Below are 27,943 nucleotides of genomic sequence, written 5' to 3'. Positions count from 1 at the left end.
AACTCTAAAATATGACAAATAAAAAATTCCGAGAAAGTACTTAAGTAGACAATTAATGCTTAAAAAATTTGGAATGAATTCAATTGGCCAAATTTTACAACCCTTTCCACATATACTGTGTCTTTCCAAATTCCAAATATATTGTGTAGGAGCAAAGGGATTTGACTACGACAAGAGAATTGGGAGCCTTAGGAAAAGCCAGAGCCTAAGAGACCCTAAAGCACAAGCCTTATTGTTTTGTGGCTTTTGTTGGCACTATGTTTGGGTTTCTTATTGTAACTAATAAAACTTTTGGGTTGCATCAAACAAAAATAATATGTTTGGTTTGCATATAACATGGCATTAGATCTTGGTTTATTTATTAATTTGATATATTTGCAACGTGTCTAGTTAAAGTAGATTATGCACGTATCAAACTACAGTAACTAATAGTTTTTTTCCACTGTTAGAAAAAAAAAATTGTAAATTACTTGATTGATTTTGACTTTAAGAAAAGTCATACCTTATTACTCCATTTACTAGAATCTAATTTCAATGGACGATGACTATCACTTTCATTTGAACTTGTAGTTGGCCAACCGGTAATCTTGTCTATTTGAATTCATTTTTCCCCCAAAAAATGCTAAACTTTCTAAATAAACACTAAATGAGCTAAAAACTTAATGCTTCTCTTAAAAACCCTGAGGGCCCACTAAAATAAGTGCTTAACTTATGTCTTTTTGAAGTTCTTTTCAAGCTTATGTGAGAAACACCATTTTCTAGCTTCTGAAAAAGACATCAAAACACTTCTGCAAAAGACCCAGGTAATTGGTTGCTCCTCCCAGGAGTACTTATAGTTTTACTATAGCTGGCAATCTACATGCATAATAATATATTCCTCAAACTTCTAGTTTGAACTAAGATTTTTTTTTTTCCACTATTCTTTAAGTGAATATAGAATGAAGTGTTCACCTGACTTATACTTTTCTTGAGTTGCTGGAATTTTCTCATCTTAAAACCTCCTAATTCATTATTTCCTAATTGTTTGCACATCAAATAACTAATGAGTCCATATCGGTTATCATAACAAATTTTTCTAATTATTTTATAGAGATGGAGATCATTTTTGCTTCATCCAAAATCTCAACATATGCATATTGACTAAATAAGTGGTGCAATCAAACTGCATTAATCCTTTTCTAGTTGGCTCTTATTTTTGCAAAATTTTAAAAGGATCACAATACATGCATTCTCCAATTAACCCTATGTTTTTGTTACTTATTGTTCTTTCTTTTCTGTGAGCGTGCTAACCATAATTTTGTAGAAGAATGTCGCAATTATTATAGACAAAATACTTGTCACTATGAACTTTGTATAGAGGATCATTATCAAACTATACAGGTTTTCTCTCAAAATCCAAACAATAGAAAGTGCCACAATGAGCACAAATGAACAAGATATACACATACCTTTATATATATTCTACAACTGGGCTCTTAAAAATGAATTCAGATTTCTTGGTTGTCTATCAGCTTCTATGCTATTGTTTAAGCACCTTATTTATGCAGCTCTCATCAAGTGCTCAACACCAGATCAATTTCGATGCTCTCGTTGATTTTTTCGCTTCATATCTTACTTTTCATATTCATTAGCAGCTCTAAAGCCACATCAGCAAGAGAAGACAGACTTATATCATGTCTGTTGAGTCCAATGCTACCGGAAAAGACAGGGAAGCATTCTAACTCCGATGTGGTTTCAGCCACACTCTTGATTGCTCTGTCCATTTCAAACTTCCTGAATAACTGTCTATATTTCTCATGTGATTTCATCAACCAAATTACCAGCTCTATGACAAATCTCCTTATCCTCGGAACCTTTACGCATGGGGCATTGTATTTTTCCAGTATCTCTAATAGTTTCTTTGCAAAGTTTGTTGCGCTAATGCAAGCTCTTTTTAGTTCTTTATCTTGTTCTTCAGGAGTCATGAATCTGAAGATCTGCATTGTGAGCCCAATAGATTCTTGGAGGAGTTTTCCGTCTTCCACCATGATAGAGTGCAGCACCTGCAGGAAAAGAAAGACCAAGTTACTTTTTTTTCTAGAGTTTACTACTTACAGAATAGAGCACATGGTTCACTTTGGGCAAAAAGCAGCCATGTTACTGCTTTCATTTATTATAGAAATTACAGTGGTTATGTGATTGTTTTTCAATATCATGTCCAAAAATGATCAATGAGCCTTGTTATCTTACCTGTTGTGCTTTAAATTTTTTGCATTGGACAATTGGACTTGCATATGCTTGCTATCATTCAGAATATATAAGTCATGGCATTTGGCAATAGATTAAATTCAATGATTTAGTTTAGCTTAAGAACACGCCAGATATATTCAAATAAAACAGTAACGTATTGGGTATGTTTCAGGCATTTTATCTCAAATTAGAACTCTTGCTTGCAAATAAAGGGATCTCTAAGTTCTACTTAACCTGCATTCTATTACCTGATGATTTTTGTAGGACAGAGGACCATAATTTTCCTCACAATAGTTGTGATTTCTAGACTTAAACTTGGTTGGTTCTCTTCTTCATTGGATACTTGCATCAATGTTTTCATTCTAGTATAAAAAGAAATAATATCAGATGATTACTATTACTGTTGTAAAAACTTTTGGAAAAAGACTTACAGTTGGTGCCGCAACAGTTACTCCCCGCAAGCAGAAGAAGTTTTCCGATCCCGAATAAGCGCACAAGTTCCTCAGTATCCTGGATGAATTAATTTGGAGTACCGGGTCTGTTAGCAAATCAACTAACTGATCTACAACACCCTTTTCATTCAGAATATGTTTGCTATTCTGCATGCTCTCCAGTGTTAACAATGCCAGTGTTTCACCAGCTTCCACACACAATTTATTTTCTTTCTGTGTTAACCTTGGCTTGAAAAATATTGAAAGAAGCAATCTGATTATCCCCCCAGTACTTCCAATCTTCTCTCTTGCATCCTGGTCCATTGCCAGACTAGTTAGCATCTCAATTCCTTGCATTTGCAGCAACATATGATTTTCCCCATACTCCAGGATGTCTCTAATGTTGCTTACTGTGAAAACAATGTTTGATATCTCTCGTCGAAGCATCTTCCCAGTCTCACCAGTTGTGCTCACCAGCTTCTTTGCAACTTGCAGCGACCTCTTCACTGCTTTGATCTGAGATTCTGTCGCATGGTCATTTCTTAGGAGTTGCTCCCCGGTACTTGTGAAGTCTATAATCTTTGCCAGAAGCCCTCTGGTGTTCCCAATTCTCCAGCAATTCTCATGATCATTGGCAAGCTTTTTCAATATCAGTAAACCCAACAAATTGAAGGCAGAGAACTCGTAGTTTGTTTGGTCTGCAACAATGTCCCTTCCCCAGATTTCATAAGGCTTGTTGTCTAATTTCCGACCAGTGTATAACAGTGAAGAGACGCACTCCATCGAAGCTGGAATTCCTGCGACACGAAGTGCATTCTGCTTCTTCCCTGCAAGCTTTGACACAATCTCAGCTGCTAACCTTCTGATCTTCTCTTTAGCTGGGTTCTTCCAACTCAGCATATCAATTAGCCTCTCCATCATTGAAGTTGAAGTCCCTATCTTCCGTAGTGTGTCGCTTGAAAATCGGTCACTTTTTGCAAACTTCTGCAGTATCTGAAGCCCTATTAACTGCTCATCATGGAAATCTGAATCCAAGAGCTCCCCAGCAAAAGAAACAAGGTCCATCTTCAAGCCATCAAAAACACTACCATTGATGCAACTTGAATATGCATCATACAAGAAACGCTTGATTGGCACTATACCTATATCTGCGGTTCCAAATTCGCATTCCTGCTTAACTTGTTCAAGCAACTTGCAGATGCTGATCGTCCATTCCCAATATGCTTTTTCTAGCAAGAACATGAGAGCTTCAGCCAATGCTAAGCCATAAAAGAGATTGAGTGCTGGTTTCCGATTCTCAGTTCCAGGCTGGTCCTCTCCGTAGTTTTGTTGAACCAGACGCATCAATGAGAGAGTCATACAAGCAACGGCAGATAGAAGCTGAAGCCAGTACAACACCCTGCTGATATTTTTGGATAAGACGACCCAATTAGTATACAACATCAGTGTAACATCGGAAGATATCCATGTTTGTTGTCCAGTATGAGGAAGAACAGGAGTATGGGCAATCATTTGGATATCATCAGTGATATGTTTCTGTAGTTGGTTTTCTGATTTGATTGCTGATAATTGCTGAAAGATGGCTTTGATTACTCGCATAAAGAACCGGGAGCTGGATGCAATTGCTCGAAGACTGTGCTTTCCAGCATCGGCAATTGTCCACGTTGTCTGATGCTGCAACTCAAGCTCGTGGCTTCGGCTAAAAATTCTAGCACCCTCAGTAAATAGGATCACAGTAACAAACCAGAAATCTTTGTTCACCATGGAGGTAGCAAATCCGCCTAGGAGAACTACAGTTGCCCATATGAATCCGAGAGCTCCCAAGCCACTGGCTGCCTTTTCAAGGACTGCCAAGCGAAGAGCAAAGAGAGTCAGCTTCTTCTCAGGAGCTTTGTCCCAGAAATTCCTGTATTGGCTATCAGCTGCTCTAGGCTCAGTTGATGTCGGATTGCTCCTATTGCTGCCTTCTGCTCGAGGTTCAAAGAACGAGCCACCAGAGCCATTGAGCTTGGTACTGGCTTCACTGGGTTGTGGGATGATCTGCAAACGGATGCTGTTATCTCCTTCATTTGACTGCTTTTTCTTGATCGGCATATTGCTTTCTTCTTCTTTGTTGCTCTGATTCTACTCCTTGTAGGTTATCAGCTGTGTTATAGACAATTTAACAATGAATAATGCCTGTGTTGGGAAAAGAATTCTATAAAGCATTTGAGATTGGACTGCAAGTTTGGTTTGTGATATAACAATTAACAAGAAAGACTGATAACAAACCTGTCTCATGTCTGAACTCAGGCTGAATATATCTGAAATTGCTGAAATCTTCAACATTTGACATCCACAAGAGAAGCGTGCTCTGCTGCAATGCCTAATTGGAAGGAAAATTCAATGAAGCAGCTTGATTTCTTTGTGAGGTGCATAATTTTGGGCCACAAGTATTGTTTGTGATATAGAAGACATTTCATATCGCTGCTGTCATTTTCACTTCGCATATCATTTCCAAATCAAAGTCTTTATTATATTTATTTTCTTTCATGGACCAGTTCAATTCTCTCTCATTTTGTTTCTGCGTGCATTTAACTTCAGAATTCTCGCCATAACTTCAATGAACCCTCTTGTTTTGTTAAACTAATTGACTATTCAATTGGATATTTATGATGGGATCCAAGAAACGTCTTTTTTAACACTATGTTCAAGTTATGTTCTTGCGTGATGACTTGGATTTCTTTTGCTGATAAAATGCATCATAAGACAAGATGTTTTAGAAAGAAGGCATTGTAAGTTATTGTTTGTCAATGCACATTAATGAATCATTTAGTCAATGTCAATGTTTGGAGGATTGTATATTATTCAGGACCGACATTGACAGATAATCTGCATTTTTGAGCTATGTGGTGGTTGTCTATAGGATTAAGATGAAATTGAATGATCAAAACTGGTGGTGCATTTGTTCTGTTTTCATGTTTTGATCTGGGGATGAATTAGGTTGTGACTTTGGATATACAATATTCATGAAGTCTTTAATTTAATCCTTTGATGCATGATGGTAGTTAATCCTGACATTTACTGTCTGTTTTATTCCTCTTCAAATTGTCTGTAGTTGTCAGTTTTGAATTCTATTTATGTATGAACAATACATAAACAGACGCCAATGTTAAACTTTGTAAAAGCTAAAATTTAGTTTAAAATTGTAAGCTTTGAAGGTTGGTTTTAATCTCAAAATCATTTTTGAGCTAAAGTTTTGAGCTGAGCGGGCATGACAGAAAACAGCACTTGATAGCTTGCAATACATAAAAAATTCTAATTTGGGAAAATGACCTAAAGAGCCTTGTTAATTTTCAAAAGACATCTAGGCACCTATAAATTCGCCCTTACTTGATAAACCCTAGTATTCTAAGGAAAATACCTTATACATCCCCATTTTTCGAATTTACTCTTTTACCCCTTAGGTATTTTTTTTTTAATTTTTCATTTCCTCATAACTCGTGGCCGGCTGAGCTCACTCAACAACAAAAGTGCTTGGACAAGGTTGGGAAAGCCCACCCGACAAGGCTCGCCAAGCGGTTCATCCTGACCCCAAAACCTTTGGCGAGGTCAGGTGAGCACAAGACGAGCTCACGGGTGAAAAAATAGAGAAAAAAATAGCGGATGAAAGAGATAGGTAAAATCATCATTTCATAAAAAAAAAAAATAATTACTTTTAAAAAAAATTAAATAACCAAGGACAATAACTGTGGTTGACTTTATCAGAGTCCTCCTTTACCATAACTAATATTCACAGGGACCTATAAGTTCTTTCCTGGCATAACTTTTATGATATATAATATCAGTATATCACCATATAATATATCATTACATTAAAAATATTACATAATTTATATTGTTTATCATTAAGAGCAAAAATCAAGTGACAGTTGTGGTTTTAGTTTTGAAATAAATCAAGATACACTTGAATTTTCAAAAATCAACCAACTTGATTTTAATGTCAAACTACATAGCTAACTTGAACCAAAATTTTTTTTTGAGCTACAGGACTTGAGCTTGAGCTTGTGTAACTTGAATAGAACAAATTAGAGTGGCCATGATTTGCTCTGATCTATATATGAAAAAAAAGGAAAAAAGAAAAATTTAAAAGACCAAGGCAGAGTTTTTCCCCCTATAACCCCATTAGTCTTTTTGCCTTTCTGTAACTTTCAAATCATTCAACACTACAGCCCCGGTTTTTTTTCCTTTAACAAAATAAATTCACAATATTCAATATGGTCTTCATACTTCCTACTAACTATGATATATAATCAACTTAATGCCTTAGATCATATGTCAAGCAACATCTACGGTCAGCATTGGACAATACAAATATGAAAATGAATATATATATATATATATATAATCGAATATTTTGAAAGTGATCAAACAACAAATTTATCTAAAGAAGAGTTCATATGTAACAAGTGTAATTGAATGAACATTATTTGTGCAATAGGAGGTCGCACAATGTTTCAGAAGTATGAAGCTAACATAATAAGAGAAAACAACAATGGAAAAAGAGTATTAAGCTCCTCAATCAACAATACATAAATAGACAGCAAAACTCAAAAATACAATACAATAATATTCCATCTTCAACTTGACAAACCAGGTTGGATGCTTCACATGTCAATTTAAGACGTTCTTCATTTCCTGAACATACATCCTGTGAATTTAATAGATAACATTCTACTCAAGTTTAAACCTGACCAAAACCTACAAGATAAATTTTCACACAACAATGAAGCAAAAGCCAATCAATATACAAAGCCTTAAACAACTGTTGTGCTCATCTTGTTATATACCAATTAACTCTTGCAATGTGATAGAAGTTCTGACTATGCCAACACACAAAGAAATTATAAAATAGCAAATCACACAACTAACCTCACAGAACAATAAAAAGCCTAATGATTCCATGAAAGAAAGGTTGTTATATGTACAAGTATCTACATTCCAAACTTATTTGTCATTTCAAATAAACAAAAAACATTATCACCTGAATCAATCAAATCAAATTTTATCTATTTACAACTTATGCTCCTTTGGAATGATCAACAATCAAATATAAAAAAGCTACAACTTAGCTGGCCAATTTACTCTATGCAAAAACCAATTGGTTCTGTGGCAGGAGGCCCTTTCAGCTACTGAGTCACTTCTCATCAAAACAACCTGAAATTGGGGGAAAAAATCACATCATCATTACACAGATACTCAGAATTAAAAACAAGCAATGGAGTAACATAGAAACAGGAAATTTTATTAGATGCTACCACATAATTAACCAATAAAAAACAACTGACAACTAACTGAAATCTGTTGAAAATTACAAACTAGACTAAACTGTTTATTATATTTTATTATTTATTATTTTAATTATAAAGCATGGCTCTAATAGTAAAATGTAAATGAAACTTATTGCTATAAATATACCACATGCAAATAAAGTTGCTTTAAATTTTCAGTGGACATGGCAGTAGCTTGATTTTCATGAGGGTAAATAATCCATCATGTTTGCTTCATGATGTGCAGCAAATAAAATTTTAAAGCTTATCCCTCGCTATCATTAAGACGTTGCTTTTTTGATACAAGTAAATGCATTGTCCTGTAAACTCATATATACTCTTTTGAAAGAAGGCCTCCCTATCAGATTTTATCTTGTTTCAAGAACATATTACCATTAGGTTTGGCCAATGAAAAAATAATAAGGGATTAGTTCAGACTTCAAATTCTTAAGAATAAACAACATGGCATGCCCAATCTCAATTTACCTAGCGCTCGCAGAGACAAAGCAAATTTTGTAGATGATGTACATCTTTAATTAGGTAAACTACTCCATTCCCAATAAATATTTCTACTACAATCCTGCCTGTGCTGAGATCAAAGATAGATGATCCCTGAAAAAGCTACCACACCATAGTGGCATATTAGAGTATTAACCATTCCTTTTAAAAATTGTCAGAGAAATAATTACACCAACCATGTTCTATTCTGCATCTTCCATAGAACAGGGGAAAAATACAATTATGCAACTTAAACATTATGCCACAGAAATTTTTTATCAGTGTCTAATACTCAAAACATGCATCGAAAATGTATTTCCACAATACTGATACATTTTTCCCTCTAATGGTGTTCAGGATCCACAACCAATCTGCCTACTACCATGTCAACAAGATTGTAAATAAACCACCTCCCACTACTTGTGATTAAAATTGTTGATTGAATTTTTATAATTCACAAAATAGCTGAAACCTTAAGAGAAAATGAAAACATCACTCCTAATTTCAAACAAATTTTGACTTTTAAAACAATACAAGACAAAGATGATATTCAATTAGATAAAAGCATCAATTTCAAATTCAAACTAACAAACAAGCAGACGTTTTTGCAACAAATAATATGCTTTAATTCTACTAAAAAATAAAAACCAGATCAAAATTCAGGAACTACGATCAATTCCAAATGATGGCTGGAAAATACAGCAAGAAAGAGAAGAATAATCATCTCTGCAACAGAAGATTATGGAGAAGTCTCAGAGGATGAAGATTGAAATTTTGAACAAATACAACACATGGATGTTATTCAATCATGTAAAAGCATCAATTGCTAAAAAAACAAAGATACCACTACTAAGAAGTAAACACCACATCAAAGTCAAGAATTTCTAATTAGGGCTAGAAAATACAAGAAGACAGAACAGAAGAATCACCTCAGTAACAGAAGATGATGGAAATTGAAATGTTTTTTTTCTTAAAACACAATAATATAAAAGCAACAATTTTGAGTTAATAAACATACAAACAAACTGGAGTCGATTTCCAAAGCAGGGCTTAGAAAAACAACAACAACAACAACAAGGCGAGAAAGAGGAGAAGGATCACCTCCGCAACAAAAGATAATGGAGAGGTCTCGAAGGATTGACATGGGCTTGGATTGTGGGGATAAAGAGAGAAGTGGATCGTTGCCATTGTCCTCCCTCTCCGATTCAGAGAGTGGGCGTAGCTTCATGCGCTGGAGATTCCACTCAAGCTTGATCAAGTAGGCATGGTTGAAGGCCTCTCGAATCCTTGGCGATGGCCATAGATGCATCTCTTCTTCTCCAATTCCCAATTCCCAATTCCCAATTCCCAACCCTAAAAAGGATCGCCTAGTTTCCTTCCTCGTAGTGGCACTAGAAACTTATTATTATCTTTATTAGAGAGCTTTTTCAAAACACCCTCACATTTTATGAAATTCCCAAAACCTCTTTTTGGATTTTGGCCATAACCCAAAATAAGTTTCTCTTTCTTATCAAAGTGGTACTTTTCTACGTAGTCAGAACCGAACTGGACCTTTAAACCAGAGAAAGCCAAGGTTTAAGAGTCAAAAGGTCCGACCGCGGTCGAACCGGGTCGAACCGGATTTAATAAATAAAAAATAAAAAATAAAAAATATTATATATTATATTAATTTTAAATCAAATACACAATCTATATTAATTTTTAAATCAAATATATAATTAAATATTATAGCCATTAATACTAAATCACACACTAAACAGTTCAAGTTTTATAAAGATCATGATTTATAGATCATGAAAAAATAACAATTTTTTTTCAAAAATTTTTTAAATGACTCCCAAAATTTTATAATTCCTAAGCACCAAAGCATTCTCTATTTCCACCATCTCACCACCACTACCCACAGGCATCATCCCAGAAGCACTTAGCCCACGAGCAAGAAACAAATGACCATGTTTCCTCTTTCTCCTGAGAAACTAAACTCCCTGCCAATCCCTAAACTCTACTGATCTTCATCTTTCTCATCCTCTTCTTCATCTTCTTCTAGCTTTTGTGGAAGTTTTGAGTTGTAAATAGAGAAAGAAGGGATTAATTCAAGTATTGGGTTGGGTCGTTGAGAGGAGGAAGAAGATTCATGGCGGTGGTACAGGCGAACTCCGGAGGAGTAGGGGGAGGAGAGGTTGTAGGAGATGCTAGGATGGTGATTGGTCGTCGTTGTTGTTGTTGTTTTGGTGAGGATGAGGGCTTTCATTGATGATAGGGTTTTTTATTTTTTTATTTTTTTAATTGACAGTTTAAACCGGATGAACCGATCCGGTTCATCCGGTTCACGGTTGAACCGCCCGATTCATCCGGTTTGAAGCCGGTTTTTTATTTAACCGGTTTTGTGATTGAACCGGACCGGCCTAATGCCCGGGTCCGGTTCAACCGGGTTGGACCAGCAGGTTCAACCCGGTATTGACTACCTAGGTACTTTTCAGTCCTACACAGCAACACCCCCACTAACTCCTGCCTTTAGGATGGCAATGGAACTCTACCAGCTCAATTTTTTAATAAACAACTCCACTCCATCCGCTCATAATTATAAATAAACAATTAAAATTCTTAAAAACATTTATAAAATAGAATTTCTTATAAAAAATTTACTTAAATTTTAATGAAAATTTTCATTTACCCCTATACTATATAATATTTATTAATAAGTTAAATTATTAATGGGGCGGTGTGGGGTGGGGCAAAGTAAAACTAAACCCGACCCACCCCACCCTCCTCACACAAAATCCCTGTCTTGCTCGTCTCGTGCCCTGATTTTCAAAAAAAAAAAAAACCTGCCTCATTCAAGGCAGATCGGGTCGGAAACCGCAGGTTGGGGTGAAAATTGCCATCCCTATCCTTCCTCCACAAGTATGCAGCTACAATAATCACAAAAGGCTGAATAATCCTGTGAAATGACTTGAATGCCCTTGTGAGTTGTCCAATTTTCAAAGCGGGAAGTTACCTTCCCATAGCATCTATTTGCATTTAGATATTATAAGTGAAGGAGGGTTCATAAAAAAAGAGTAGAGTATGATAAAGTAAAGGCAAAGAAGTTTTTAAGTTATACCTTATTTGAGGCTAAGGTAAAATAAATGAAGGTTATCAAACGTGCGAATGTTTGAATTAAAGGTAATAGAAGGTAAGGTTTTACGCTAATATTACTAAAATATCCTTGAAGCATGTTGCAATGAAATGATTGTTTGCAATTTAACTTGAGTCATAATCCATAGTAGAAATTATTATAATTTTTATTATTAAACAAATATCTTTATAATGTTTACATAAAGAGAAATGGCATTAGTGTCGAGTAGGACAGGTTTATTTAAAAAAGAAAAAAAATCGCTCCACACTTTGGTTTATTTCCATTAATTATAATCCATTCATATTTGTTGTTTACATTTTTCTGTAAATAACAAAATAAAAGACATACAAGCAAAATCATACAAGTAGAGGTAGTGTTCCGGTGATGTTCCTATAAAGTATTGGCAAATTGATGCTTTTCGGTGAAGTTCTGGCAAAGATCCGGCGGAAATAAGTGTATTGGTGTGTATTGTGGACTGCTATGACTGGATGGCTATAGAATTCATCAACTTTTATAAAGTGGCATGAATGTAATTATTTGAAAAGATTGAGGCATTTTCGTCCAATGAAATTTTAAAACCTTCTCAACCTTACCTTACAAAACTCTCAAAAACCTCCTCCCAAGAAGAGTCCCAAGTGTATCTTCTTCCTTTTTGTCTTAGACGGTGGGTTTACCGAAGTCATCACCGCAGCCATTACTGGAGAAAAGAGGGGCTTGAAGCCAGGTCAAACCTTCTCAAGCCTAAGAGGTATAGAGGCAACCCTTCATTTCCCTCAGCAAAAGTTTGAAGCCCTTTTTTGTTTCCTTTTTGCTCAAATATCGTACGATGTAATGATGCTCTCTTAATCTTTTACTATATGTTCTATTCTATTTTTGTAAGAAAACATGGTGGGTTTTGCTCTAGTTGTATGGATTGTTATGAAAGAAAATGTAGGGTGCTCAACAAAGTGATGTTTTTGTGATCCAAACATCTGTTTTGAAGTGGTACACATCTTATGCTTTCTGTTCAAATTCTTTGGAATTGACTATGTTATATATTTTATTGAAAAGCAATATGTATGTGTTTCTATTTACTATCTATGTTTAGTATTTAAACATTTAGTCAAGGCTGAGCTACATTGTTCTTTCAATTTAGCACTCTACAAACCCATTTAATTTTATTGTTGTTATCGCATATATGCTGAAATGTTTTGATTAAGCAATAAATAACGACATGTCCAACCAATCTGGTATTCTTGTGAATGGAAGGTGTTACTTGACACCACTTGTGGCTACCATACAGAAATTAAAAGAGAAGATGACACGAAAACATTGGGATATACTCTGACAGACACCTTTTCCTCATTTCATGGACATCGAGCTAGTAGTTCAAGAGCAAGTTGTAATAGGTGCGCTAATGCAAGCCTTTGATGAGAAGACTAAAACATTCAAGTTAGGGGAAAGCTATCTCTAATTCAAGCCGGAAGATATGTCATTGGTGTTGGGTCTATAGTGCAGCACCGCACCATAAACTTCAAAAGAAAGAAAGACCAATGCCCATTCAAGGAGGAGTGGTTGCCCAAAGGAGTTGACTGAACCCAAAACTGCCTTTGTGCAGACATTATTTAGCCTAGTGTAAAGGAAAAATGGCAACAAAGAAGAAAATTTTGTGAAGTTGCTATTAGCATACCATTTGAGGTCACTTCTTTTCCCCCACGACTTCATGTTCAGCATCGACATGGTTAGCACACTATGTTGATGATCTATCGACATTGCATCAATATGCATGGGCACAAGCTGCACATAAGTGGCTGATGGATGATTGTACCTGCTATAGCTAACTAAGTGAAGGAAAGATATTCAAGGAAATTCTCAACAATTGGGTACTTAAGGGGTTGTGTTATTGCACTAAATATTTGGTCTTATGACATCATAGGGACTGGAAAAACCCCCCAATTTGGAAGATCACCACGTATCCTATGCTATGGTGAAAGTAACTTCAAGAAATAATCAAGTGTCAGTACTCTCATAAAGACACTTGATGGAGAGGAAGTATTTGCTTTGTTCACTATGAACATGATATATTCATATAAATTGATACCTTTTTACTAGGACATATAACTATTCATGGTGGTCTTTTACATGTCAAATATCATGGTGGTCTCTTCCATACAATTTGCTATTAGGTATATTAGGCTAATATTTGTATCTCTTGCCTCAAATTTTATACAACTGTCTAATATTGCCATTTGTTTTTTGAGAAATTTATTTTTTTCCCTTTATCGCATTATGTATCTAGTTAAATTATGGATATGTTCTCTGGTATTATTTTTAATATTTGATATTTTTTTGATTGATGATTTTTCCCACTAGCTCCAGAGTACTATTATGAAGTTGATATGATTGGTTCTGGAAATATCAGTGGTAAGAGCACGTGGAGCATTGCTTTGGATTCATCTGCTACCTTTAGTCCATCACAGTTCATCAAAACAAGGGCTAGGAAAGAGAAGGAAATGGTGTAGGGAGAAAGAGTCTTCCACCAATATGAGACTACAAAATGCTTAATTAGAAAACCCCCCATAGGATACTAGTGCGGTTCTTCTTCCTTAAGCATGGAAAGAAGGAAAAAGGAGAGCAACAAGTTTGATTTAGTATTAAATGAGTTGAGAATACTCAAGGCAAGGGTCAATGTTATTGAGGGGATAGTAGAACCATGCAAGTAGAGAAAAGAGACATGGAAGCCTGAATCGAATGATGATATTGCCCATTCCCAGACAAAGGCATCTCTTTCTCTATGAAAAAAAGTGAAAAAGGTTGTAACTAAGTGAGGTAACAACAAGAATGCAGCTCCTCTCCCTCAAGATAACAATAAGCGTGAGTGACAAGCCTCTCACGCCGCAAGGGAAGTAGTAGCTTCAATACCAGCTCCTCCCCCCTCAAGAAAGTCTACCGTCACAAGGAAAAGAATGAGAAAGGGTGTTTTGCTAATGTCCCAATTGAGTGCAATAGATGAGCAAGCAATGGATGACGTCAAAAAAGTTGAAGAGTCCCTCCAATGTATGAAAAGTGGGCCAGAAATGAATGACACTAAGGGGCAAAGGTCACAAGATTTAAGGTGGGGTTGGACAATATGGATGCATTAATTATGGAACCTAAGGCAGTAGACAAAGATGCTGACATTGATGGCAACATACTTGTTAAATATTGTCTTGATATCCTTTGGATGTGATTTGATCATTGGACTGAAGTCAAATCTTAATCTTTTTAATCCAATGGTCTATGTTACTTTATTGTTTTATATAGGGTTATGTTCGTTGGATGTTGTATTTTGAGAAAAGAGAGAGAGAGATAGAGAGCATGAATTTTCTTGTATTTTGGAGAGGGGAGAGAGTTAAGATGTAGAGGATAACTCTTGTCCTTGCTTGATCTCATTAAAATTAAGGCAAGATCTTTGTTTCTAAGATGAGGTTAAGTTCTTAAAGCTTGGAAATCCTCTTGTAGTTTTATGTTTATTTCTTGTACTCTTGTTATTCCCCATGATATAGTGAAGCATTGCTCTCCAATGAATGTAGGCTTATTCTTAGTCAGACCACCTTAAATTTGGTGCCTCTTATTGTTGCTCTTGTGAGAATGCTTATATGTTATTCTTGCATTGTCTATTCATTATGCTATTGCTAGATGTTTGTGAAATTTCACTTCAAGTATTCGATGAAATGCCACACTCATTCCACGCTTCCTCACATGCAACAAAATCTATAGACCTATAAACAGATCAATGTTAAGTGAAGTGGGGTCCATGAACCCTATTTTTTTTTAAAAAAATTATGTTATGTATATACATTTAATATATCCAAGGTCTGGACCCAAGTTTGATATAAATTGGAACCCACTTAGGCCACTTCTCTTATGGACCATGTCATGGTGAAAGTGGAACCCAATTTTTTACAACTTTATAATATGGGCCCCACTAAATACTAAAATACATCGCCCATTTAGCCCTTTACAAATATTTGAAAGCAATTAATGTCAATCAAAAGATGCTTTTAGACTTTGACTTTAGTGCTTATTCACTGGGAGTTTGCCTAATTGCCTTGTTTGCGGTTTGCCCTCATTTTGCTTTAATGCTTTGCCTTTGTGTTCTTGTGGAGGCACTAGTGTAGCGGTGCTTGATGGCTTGAGTTCTCAAAATCTAAGAATTAAGAATTTGAGAATCCAAATTTTATTTAATTTTAAGCTATAATATTTCCATCCAAACTTAAAATTTTGAAGGAGGTGATTGTTTAGCAGTTGGCATCTCTTTTCTCTTCTCATCTATAAGCTCACCAAGGGCAAGGAACAAACTTGTGTTGCAGTGCTAGACTTGCTAGTTGATATCCATGGATTTCAATCAAGTTTTTTTTTCATCTTGTGTTTGTTCTATATATATATAAAAGTTGGAATTTTTTATGACTGTGAAAATGAGTATTGGGTAACTGTGATGATTTACTGATGCCTGAAGCCTAATTTTCTTTGATTTTGTAGTTTTTTTTATATTTTTATTACTTTAGGTAGGTTGGAAACTTTACTAATTATGGAGATAATTTTTTAGATAATGTTTTGCAGTGACGCTAGTTGTGTTGCCATGATTTTTTTAATATAAATTTATGTATCTGAATTTCAAACTTTGAACCAAAGCATTGAAAGTATGATTATAGCATGATTATTTTCATATTTTATTGGATATATATTTCCTTGTAATTTTCACCCAATTTTATGGATTTATATTTGATCAATTGATCTCTAATTTATTTCAAGGATTACTTTCCATTGAAGTAGTGCTTGACTGAAGGATCGATCCACGGCTAAGAGAAGATTGAGTCAGTAGCTTTTGAAGAGAAAGCTTTACCCTCCTCCATCTGTAAGAGTTTGACTTAATTTTTTTAATTTTTGCCAAATTTTAAATCTTTCATTGTTGAAATAGTGAGGGATTTTCATTAAATAGTACTTGTTTAGTTTGTTTTATTTTTTCAATTACTTGCAAATGCAACAAATGTGTGGATTAAATAATTTTAATTAATAGCTTGTTGAAGTCTTGAATTTGAAGATTTATTCTTGGACTAGATTACAATAACACAATAGATACATTGATATTAGTTTTTCCTCTTGAAATTTCACAATTTCAACTAGATATATTCTTGAATTTGTTGATTGATTAATGAACACATTAATTATAGGCTATATAACTTATTTGTTTATTATATATTATTAAAATAAGCATCTACTCATAGATTCATAATTTAGTTTTGTATTTTTATTTTTATTTTATCAGTGTATTATGTTGAGATATTACAAAAAATAAAAATCTCTAGCTACAGTTAGATCTAATGCTTCATCAATTTCCTAATCATCTAACACGCCAAATGAGCTTTCACTTACTCAAGAAAATAAAATTAATGAGAAAACTGATTCTAATATGAAAGCAAAAAGTTCTTCAATTATTGAGAAAGGAGTTGATTTGAATGATCTTCTGGTTGATCCTGGGGAACGACTCAGGATTGAAATTTGTCATCCAAATGATCGAGATGAAGTTAGAAGAGCTTATCTTCAAAAAGGCCATGCCAACCTCGTCATTATGATTTTCAACAAAGAAATATTGGAGGAAGATGGCACTACTTCAGGTATGCTTGGTTTGATGAACATAAATATTGGTTGGAATATAGTATAAAAGAAGAAGCAACATTTTGTCTATGTTGTTAAAACTAAAATTAAAAGTCAAGGTGGCTCTAACTCTTTTGCAAGTGAAAAAATTAGAAGCTTGGAATAAAAAAAATCGAGGCTTAATGTTCATGATGTTGCAAGTGCACATAATATGGTAGTTAAAAAATGCCAAGATTTGATGAAGCAATCTCAATCTATTCATTCTGCATTTGATAGGCAAACAAATTTTGCTAAAACTGAATATAAAATCAAATTGAATGACTCTATTGATTCTATTAGATTTCTTTGAAGACAATGATTACCTTTCCGTGGCCATGATGAACATGAAAATTCAAGCAACAGAGGGAATTTTCTTGAGCTTCTACACTTTTATGCAAAATGTAATGATGATGTGGGTAGTGTTGTATTACATAATGCTCTAGGAAATAAAAAAATGATTGCCCCTTCAATCCTAAAATACATTGTGTATGCAGCTACAAAAGAAATTACCAAAGCTATAATTGATGATCTTGGAGATGATTTTTTTTTTTTTTAGCTGATGAATCTCAATGATGATGTGTCGTGTAAAGAGCAAATGGCTTTGATTTTGTTCTATGTGGATAGAAGAGGACTTATTGTCGAGAGATTTATCAGGCTCACTCATGTTTTTTATACTTCCTCAATTTCACTTAAAAATGCTATTAGTTCTATGCTTTCAGATCATCAACTAAGTTTCTCAAGAATTCGAGGTCAAGGCTATGATGGTGCTAGTAATACTAGTAATATGTCAGGGGAGTTCAACGGCTTGAAAACTTTGGTTATGAAAGAAACTAAATTTTCCTATTATATTCATTGTTTTGCCCATCAATTACAATTAGCTCTTGTGCCTGTTGCAATCAATTTGTTATCAATGATTTATTTGATTTAGTTGTCAAATGTGATTGAAGCTTCTTGTAAGTGTCGAGATAAGCTTAAAGAACAACTTGTAAATAAAGTTATAGAGTCATTGATTAATGGTGAAATTTAAACTTGCCGAAGCTTGAACCAAGAAATAGGTATTAAGAGGCCCAGTGAAACTCATTAGGGTTCTCATTATGCTTCACTCTTGAATGTAATGGCTATGTTTTCAATTGTGGATGTACTTGAAGACAATGAAAATAATGACACTTATCGAGATCAAAATGCAAAAGTATATTGTCTCTTGGAATTAATAGAGTCATTTGATTTTATTTTTTGCATACATTTAATTGTGGCAATCTTGGGGATTACAAATGAACTGAATTTTGCTTTGCAGAGAAAGGACCAAGACATTGTAAATGCTATGATACTTGTTAAAGCCACAAAGAAAAGATTACTACAAATGAGAGGTGATGGTTTGAGAGATTTGATGAATAACGTTTCTTCATATTACAATAAGATCAAAATTCAAATGCCTTACATGGAAGATGCATGTATTAAAAGAATGTATCATAAAGCACCACAAGTTAGCGATGTACACCATTATCAAGTTGATCTATTTTTTTGCTGTAATTGATATGCAACTTCAAGAACTCAACAATCATTTTAATTAAGTAAATACTGAATTACTACTTTGTGTGGATTGTTTGAGTCCAAAAAAATCATTTAGTGCATTAGATAAAGAAAAGTTGCTAAAGATGGCTGAATTTTATGCATGTGAGTTTTGTACAGTTAAGCTTATAGCTCTCAAAAATCAACTTGGATATTATATTGTGGATGCACAAAGGGATGGAAGGTTTGCTAACTTAAATGAAATATGAGAGCTTTCACAAAAGATGGTAGAGGCCAAGAAACATTTCATTTATCCACTTCTATATTTACTACTGGAGTTGGTATTTAATTTTACCTATGGCTACTGCAATTATGGAGTGAGTTTTTTCTGCAATAAAATTAATTAAAAGTAATTTGCAAAATAAAATGAACGATCAGTGCTTGAATGATTGTTTGATAACATATATTAAAAAAGATGTATTTAATGGTGTTAGCAATGATGAATTGTATATTACTTTTAGAATATGAAAACTCATCGAGGACAATTGTAAGTGCATGTTATTAGTGATTTTAGTATTTTAACTACTGTTACTATTATATGATCAAAAGTTTATTTACATGTATGTGTATGCCAAATCTATTTGATTGCATAAAGAATGTGTTAACATGTAGGAACTTAATTGCACCAAAAGAGAAGTTAATATACATATATGGACCCCATTGTGTAAAATTCCTAAATCCACCACTGTCCAGTCCCAATGAATATCACCCCTCTGAAGAAACATTTCCCAATCACTAGGTTAAGTGTAGGGCATATATCTGGGTTAGTTGTTCACTACTATGTGTTAATGTTATTTATTTATTTTCATGTTCAATATTGTACATTAGCATTATAAATTAGTTTTTCTGTTCACTATAATGTATTGATGTTACGAATTTGTGTTGATGTTACAAATTTGCGTGGATGTTCATAATTCTTAATGAATATTTACAATTATGTTTCTCAGTTTAATATCAGTGCATGTATTACAATTTGTACTTATTGAATATTTATTTTGAGTCAAAACAATGGTTTGGAGAAATGATTGAGGCCACACGAGCCATGTGCATGTCTATACCTGGATTGATTGCAAGCACATTGTGCCTGATGATGTTGTTGATGCCTTTGTCCTAATCTTCCTATATTCTATGCGGAAAAACCATAGCCAGTTAAAGAGGTCCACTACTATCACTTGAGCAGTAGCGCTCTCACTATCCAAGTGAGAACTATCCATTAAGGGACTACACCACAAAATGTTGTTGCCTTGCATGATTACCCCTCAGTTGATGTAGCTCTTATACCAATTATTTAAACAAGCACTACCATCTTGGTGTTCTAGCTAGATAAAGTGAAGAAAAAATACCCACACAATTAATCACTAAGCAGCCTTATGCATGAACGAGTAGCGCTTGATGTGGTAATTTCCAAAGTTGAAGACCTTTTTATTGATTGGATTTGGGGCTAATATGCTATGAATCATTTCTGTTAACTATTTTCTAATTTCTTTAATGTGATGTGCAACGCACTCTCTTCTATAAATATCTCAAACCAGCTCTTGGCAATGAAGATACCACCATATCCTACCAACTCACACATGTGCGGGAGTGTCTCTAGCAGAAGGCTGGCAGTTTGGATTATTCAATTTATGCAATGCGCTTCATGGAACAAATATTAAATGCCAAGGACCTCCATCTACCCCCTTGGAAAAGTTGCACCATTGCGACTAGAGTATAGTATGTATTTTGGCATTTGTAATCTGACAAAATTTAACAATGAATGAATTACATGTGACTGCACCAATCTCGTATCCGCCATTTGACACAGTAGAAGATGGTCACAAGGACACCACGACTACACCACTCTCGGATCCTCTATTTGAAGAGAATAAAATAGCTAAACAACTCAACCCCCTCTCCTCTCCCTGTAACTGAAGACCACCATGGGGACATCATGGCCAGCACAAGCACTGAGACAGATACCACCATGGAGCCACTTGCCCCACTAGTAACTGAAAGACCTATAGTCATTAACTGCCTCAATTGAAAAGTTGTAAAGCCTCCCTAAAATTGCGATACTTAGTAGTTATTTGGATTTTATTTCACTTTTGTCTTGTTTTTACTTAGTTTTTGTTTTGTTGTCAAATTTTTAAAAATAAAACCATGTTTGGATACACTACATAGTTATGTATTTAAAAAAGCACAACACAAAAGAAATTTGGTTAGCACAAAATTATTATGACTCTTTTTTATCATTTTTTTTAATTTATAATTTTTATATTCTTTATAAAAATTTAGTTTTCATATTGGTTTAAAATAGTAAGAAATCATAAAATCAAGTGAGAGTGACCAAGATTTTTAAGCATTAGACCTCCTCTTCAAGCAATGGCATATGCGAGTGGTGGCACATTTGCCACTTCTATCCTCCCCTCTGCCAAGAACCTCTTTTTATGAGTTTCCCTATAGGTTCACTGGATCAGACATTTGTGAGCCACCAATTAAGTGGAATGGTTTCCCATCCAAGCTATATCCCATACTCCTATCCATACTCAATGTTGGTGCAAAGGATCTAACAGATGACATGGATTGTACACAATTGGAACTGTCAAACTTGAGGTTGATGCCATTGTTGCTCCTCCTATACATGTCGGCTTGAAACCTTAACTGTTGTTGTTGTTGCTGCTACTGCTAAAACTGAAACATCTGGCTATTTAGCTGCTGTAGGAACTGAAGCTAGTTGGAGGGTGCTTATGAGCCAAGCTGAATTCTACTTTTACTAATACAATCCATCTCCAACACTAGATTCTCCAAAAAGATAGTTTTAGGAACATGTTGAGGGATCATAGAAGAGGAATCTAACACAGTTGAAGGGAGGAGCTGAGGGGGTGTGCAAGTGGAAGAAGGCTCTGGTTTAGAAATCACAGAGTTATCTGAAAGGATTTTATGGTTGTCTAAAGAAGATTGTGATTCCTTTAATCTCCTAAACTTGGCATAACCAACAGTGTTGCCAAGCATGGAAACCATTTTCTTGAATTTGGAAACAACCTCTCCAATTTTTTCCAATAAATTTCTACACTGCAGCTGGTCATCATAATGGGAAAGCAGGCCCAAAACTCTCTGGTTGCTTTCAATTGCCGCTCGATAGATTTCTTCCACTCCCTCCATCTCAATAATAACAAAAAAAAACCCTACAGAAGTGTTCACAAATCTAACAATCTCAACATAATCATCATTAGCAGCAATAGCATCTAAGATATCAAAAGAATCAATACACACCAAAGTAAATCAAAATTTGGAAAAGAAAAAAAGGGGGAAAAACCTAAAATAGTTGTTGATTGAAGAACTAGATTGCAATCCATCAACTGAATAACATGGAAAATAACAAATGAAATAACAAGAGCATGATAAAAAAGAGCAATAAATCAAACAAAAGTCAAATCTTGGAAGGCAGATCTCCAAAGGTCAATTAAATAAACCAAAGCTACAACCCAAAAAAATAAAAGAGAGAAGGAATAACAAAAAGCAAGAAAGATGAGAACTTTGATGATCTGATCCAAGTCAAATAACAAGAATTGATACTATTATTGATTGCAAGCATGAAATCTAATCAAAATCATAGTGATTTTTAAATTATAAAGCAAGTAGGTGAAGAAACAATCCATTCCCATCCTTTTTCAATTTCATAGGCTTGGACGTCTTGGATACCATCCATTAATGTTCGACATCGACTTCTTTGGGATCTTCTTTCAAAAGTAACTTTCTAGAATATTTGGCTTGAAAGAAACAATCGAATTTTTAACTCTCATGTTTTACTTACGCATTCAATTATTGTTAAAATCATTCACCTACTTTTGGCATGATTTTCTGCAGCTAGAGATCCACACCAACTATTGCCTAGCGACTCTATCCAAAATCTATAGTGTTCGCACACCTTCCTAAATGAGCCACAGAGCGAGCAATCCAACACCACGGCACCACAACCACCTCAGGAATGATCCCTTCTTCTTACAGCATTAGTTGACCTCTGTCACCTTCTGGTAGACTTCGTCAACTCCATTGTGTTTTCTCTTTTTTTTTTGTTACTTTAGTATGTGGTTGTTAAAAGGGCATCACCTCTGGTGATGTACTTTTTGTTCTCATTCTTGTTCTTTTTGTTTTTCTCTACCCATGCTTCTGCTTAGGGTTGTTAATGTTGACTTGTACTGCTAGCTTGTTATGTTTCACGGTTTTCTAATAAAATCATGGTTTATCCATTTTTATCAATATATATATATATATATATAAAGAATGAAAAAAAAAGAACCAAGAAGGACTGACATTGGATTGGAGATGGGAAGCCCTAGATTACAGGTCTTCCTCCCATGGCTGCTATTGTATTGACGATAGGTGTGAGAAGGCTGAGAGAGAAAGACCCAAGTTTGAAGAAAATTGCCATCTTTTACTTAATATAAAACTCAAAGGTCAAGAAAAAAGAATAAAAGAAAACCCGGAGGACTAAAAAAAATTAAAATATTACAACTTGGACTTCGAGGCTCTCGCTTCTGAAATGTCCTCTTTACCCTCCTTGTCCTGACTGTTGATTGTCCTTGAGATTCTTGCTTCTTCGATGAGCGCATATCATCATCTTCACACCTTAACATTCACGATTTAAAGAGAATTTTGCATCTATGGCCTTACAAACGTCTGGAATTACATACAACATGTGGACAAACTATCAATGTTTATAAACAAAATTATTTTTTTACCTGAAATTTTATTCCTCTCTAGGTACCTTTTTCATGGAAAATATATGAGAAAAAAATAGGAACAACAAATGAGAAAAATACAAAAGTGAAGGATGAATGGTTATAGACACCAAATATAAATATAATTTTTGCGGATAAATAAAAAAAGACTTTAGAACACTATCGAGATCCAAAAAACTCAAAGATACATTTAATAGTGTTAACAGAATTTCCGATGTTGAGTCATTTGAGAAAACAACTCAATATTTTGGTACATAATTAATTAAATATTTTTAAAAACTATTAATACAATTATTTCAAGTTATATAGGGTCCGTTTAGTAGACATGATAAGGGCCATAAGATATGATAGACTATCATATCCTATTATTTTCCTTTGTTTGGTGTGCCAATAGAGTATGATAATATTATCCTATTGACCCAATTTATCCTACCGGGGACATGATATTAAATCCTGTGGGGGGAGCCAGGATATAAACAAGTAGGATATGATAAAATTTTAAATTTACTTTCTTATATGCCTTCTTTCCATCTTTTGATGATCAACAACTAAATAGGACGCTAATTTCACTAAGTATAGTTTTTCGCATCCAAAGTGGTTGAAGAGTTTCTCCGTCGATCTTGTGCTTGAACAGGTTATTTTTTTTTATTTAAATATCGTTTGTTATCATGTCTTAGTTTTTCTAATTGGATGATTTTTTTTAATTGATTTCAATGTGATGTATTTAATTGCTATATTTATGGATTTTTGGTTATTTTTTCTAGCAAATTTTAATATATTTTGATTTTTTTTGGTGGTATGTTATTGTCTGATTGGTGTTTTGGTTTCAATTGATGGTGTAATTTAATTTTTTGTTTTTTGTGAATTGTTTGCATCGGAGGACTATCACAAACCTAGCTTTTGTCATGATAAGATGCCCATCTTGACCACTAAATTTGAAAAGCCATGACAAAGCAATAGTAAAAAAACAATACTATAGTAGAAGATGGGTGATTTCATGGCTTTTCTTTTGTAGTGACTGGGTTTGTAATAATTAATTGATGGGAGGATTGTTGATTGAATATGCTTGTAATAGTTGTGGGTTTACAAACATGCCCATCTTGGCCACTAAAATCATGGCTCTTATATTAATGTTTTTGTCTTTTTTTAGGTACGGACCACTAAAATCAATTTAATTGGTTGGGTGAGAAAAAATAATATGGTAAATCTTGTAAACCCAATCTTTCGATCACCCTATTCTTCATGACTTCAATTCAACTATTGAATAAAATAAAATAAATAAATCAAAACTCTCTCATTTATCATCATCATGGTTGACAAAGAGGCTGATGAGTATTTATAGCTTTCCAATTATACCAACATTAATGTTATTATAGTAATGAGAATCTATGCCATAAATTAAATAAGCTGATAGAGCTTATCATAATTTATATATTTTGCAAAATTACTTGTAGTTATTTGTTTTTCCCAATTCTTTATGGTGTCTTTTTTTTCTCAATAAAAATAATTTATGATTAACAGTAGTGATATGTTCCCACATTTTAATATTTTTTATTAAATCCAATCATTAAAAATATTTATATGTAAGTATCTAGAAACATAGATATATATAAATTTCTCTATTTATTGAAATTGTTGTGTTCTATATCATTTACATAGGTAAATACGGATTCTGAAAAGCAGCTTGAGATTATGTCATATCTAATATTGGAGCTAAGGTTTTTAGAGATGATTGGGATTTGTTTTATAATTTTTATGTCAATGAGTCATTGTGCACTATGGTTGTATGAAAGTACTATTCTTAAGCATCAACCAATAGTTAGAGAAGGCTTTAGGAGTGAATTTCTAAATAGTTTGTTTAACAGAGATGATCAAACTTGCATTGATCAACTTCGTATCGATATTCGGGCCTTCCGGTTACTATGTGTCCTCCTTCATAATAATGGGAGATTAAAAGAGGATGGACAAGTAAATATTGAAGAACAAGTGGCTGTGTTCTTACATATATTAGCACATCATTCTAAGAATCGTATTATTAAGTTTATGTTTAAACGATCAGGAGAAACAGTTAGTAGGTACTTTAATTTAGTGTTAAATGCCATCTTACGAATGCAAGAGACACTTCTTAGAGCTCAAGATCCTATTTATGAAGATTGCTTAGATGAAAGATGGAAATGGTTTAAGGTATGTTGATATATCTTATCTTTAAATCCATTTTATAATTAATAGTTTAGTTCTATGTTTCTTATAACATTTTGTTGGTGATTTGTTTCAAGGGTTGTCTTGGGGCATTAGATGGAACACATATCATTGTTAATGTACTAGCAATTGATAAACCCAAATATGGTAATAGAAAAGTAGATATATCTACCAATGTTCTAGGTGCATGTTCGACGGATATGAAGTTTATATATGTGTTACTAGGATGGGAAGGATCAGCACCAGATTCAAGGGTATCAAGAGATGCCATTTCTAGGAGGAATGGTTCAATAGTTCCTACAGGGAAAAAAAAAATTTAAGTGAGACAATTTATAATTTTATTAATGAGTAATAAGTTAGAAGTCTATTTAACTTTTATAATTTATTACAGGGTATTATTATCTTGTGGATGCTGGATATGCAAATTGCGAAGGATTTCTTGCTCCATACAGAGGCTATCGGTATCATCGTAGTGAATGGAGACAAGGGTATACACCTATATGCAAAGAAGAGCTCTTCAATATGAGACACTCTATGGCAAGAAATGTAATAGAAAGAACTTTTGGATTATTAAAAATGCGTTGGGCTATTCTTAGAAGTCGATCTTTTTACCGAATCAAAGTCCAAAACCGCATTACTATTGCTTGTTGTCTTTTACACAATTTTATTAGAAGGGAAATGCCTACTGATCCAATAGAAGCACAATTAGATGTAGAATGGGAAACTCAATTTCACAATGCAGATGTGGCACTTGGTGATGGTGATCATATTACTATAATTGAAACAAGTAATGAGTGGTCTACTTGGACCGAAAATTTAGCAACACAAATGTGGAATGAATTTCTTGCTAATAGACATAGATGTTGACTATTGTATTACTAGTTATTTATTTTCAGTTTTAACTTATATTTTGTGATTTGAATAATTATTTTATTTCTTTGATTTATGTTGGAACATCTATGTTATATTTTGGAACATCAATAAAGTCATTATTTCTTGGTTATGTTATGAATTCTTTTTTATTTGGTAACATTTTTGGTTTATTATTTGGTAATGAGTTAGGAATTGAGTCTACGAGCACTCTTCAGCAAATTGTTAAAAAAAGAGAGAGAGAGAGAGAGAGAGAGAGAGAGAGAGAGAGATTGTAGGCAATGGTCCAATAAGGAGGATAAAGCACTTCTTGATATTTTGATTGAAGCTGTGAATGAAAATCAAAGACTTGATAATGGGATATTCAAAACAAATTTCTTGAAAATGGCTGAGAAAAAGATGGAACAAAAATTTCCTAATTGTGAAATTAAGGTGAAACCCCACATTGAGTCTGCAATGAAAGATTAAGGGCAGTTTATAACACAATTTATGATATGCTAAATCATAGTGGTTTTGGTTGGGATGATGAGAAAAAAATTATTACTATAGATAATGACTCTGTATGGATTGATTATATTTAGGTTGGTGTTTATTTTTTACTTAGTTAATTTCAACTTTTTTTATTATTTATTTTTTATAAATTAAAAAAAATTCATTTTGTATTATTTTATAGAATCATCCAAGTGCAAAGGATTACAGGAATACACCAATCCCACTTTTTGATAAGCTCGCTTATGCTTTTGGAAAGGACCGTGCTACTGGTAAAGATGTTGTTACCCCTACTGATGTTATTGAGGAACTAGATCATGAAGAAGAAGAACAAAATGATGATGTTAATGATGATGATGATAATGACATTAGAGTAGATTCCACCCAATCAACATCTATCAACCAGTCACAATCTAGAAGAAAACATGATCATGCTGAAGGTCAACCAAGAAAAAAAATTAGAGGAGCAAATATCCTTGCTAACAGCATATCTAAATTGGGAAAGGGGTTTAATAAGTGGCTAGAATCTAGCACAGAACTATTGGAGCAAGCTGCAGATCGCCTTGGAGTTGCAAAAGATGTATTTGATGATTCGAGGGGCCTCATGAATGAACTGAAGAAAATGAATTTAACAGATCAAGAGCGCTTCCTTACAACTAAAATGATATTATCTGTGCCCCATCGATTGCATATATTTTGGGGTTGTGATGATGGTGATCGTATTGCATTTGTGAAGTCACTAATATAGATATTTCTTAATTTAAAGATTATCCACTTTGTTTTAAGAAGATTTTATTATTTGTTAGATAAACTTTGTTTGTGATGCTAATTACAAAACTACATTTATGTTGACGA

At 34.0% G+C, this 27,943-nt stretch overlaps 1 protein-coding gene across 4 annotated transcripts; it reads right to left on the bottom strand.

Annotated features, from left to right (window-relative positions):
- Window positions 1-1,301: 1,301 nt before the first annotated feature.
- On the bottom strand, window positions 1,302-5,061 carry LOC120265422. 4 transcript variants are annotated; one of them, XR_005537622.1, is made up of 4 exons: window positions 4,932-5,061; window positions 2,661-4,805; window positions 2,478-2,591; window positions 1,944-2,042 (listed from the first exon to the last, which is right to left on the bottom strand). XR_005537622.1 is itself a non-coding variant. In XM_039273322.1 (3 exons), exons 2-3 carry the CDS (start codon window positions 4,752-4,754, stop codon window positions 1,605-1,607), a joined length of 2,532 nt encoding a protein of 843 aa, XP_039129256.1. In that variant the 5' UTR covers window positions 4,755-4,805; window positions 4,932-5,061; the 3' UTR covers window positions 1,302-1,604. The 4 variants fall into 4 exon arrangements, 3 of the variants coding, with proteins under 3 accessions (XP_039129256.1, XP_039129258.1, XP_039129257.1); XM_039273322.1 differs by lacking the exon at window positions 2,478-2,591 and having other exon boundaries at window positions 1,302-2,042; XM_039273324.1 differs by lacking the exon at window positions 2,478-2,591 and having other exon boundaries at window positions 1,302-2,042; window positions 2,661-4,838; window positions 4,932-5,060.
- Window positions 5,062-27,943: the final 22,882 nt, after the last annotated feature.

The sequence above is a fragment of the Dioscorea cayenensis genome, chromosome 7, assembly GCF_009730915.1.
Source record: "Dioscorea cayenensis subsp. rotundata cultivar TDr96_F1 chromosome 7, TDr96_F1_v2_PseudoChromosome.rev07_lg8_w22 25.fasta, whole genome shotgun sequence".
Lineage (NCBI taxonomy): Eukaryota > Viridiplantae > Streptophyta > Magnoliopsida > Dioscoreales > Dioscoreaceae > Dioscorea > Dioscorea cayenensis.
The sequence above is the reverse complement of the archived record's forward strand: the minus strand, read 5'-3'. Positions and strand labels throughout refer to the sequence as shown.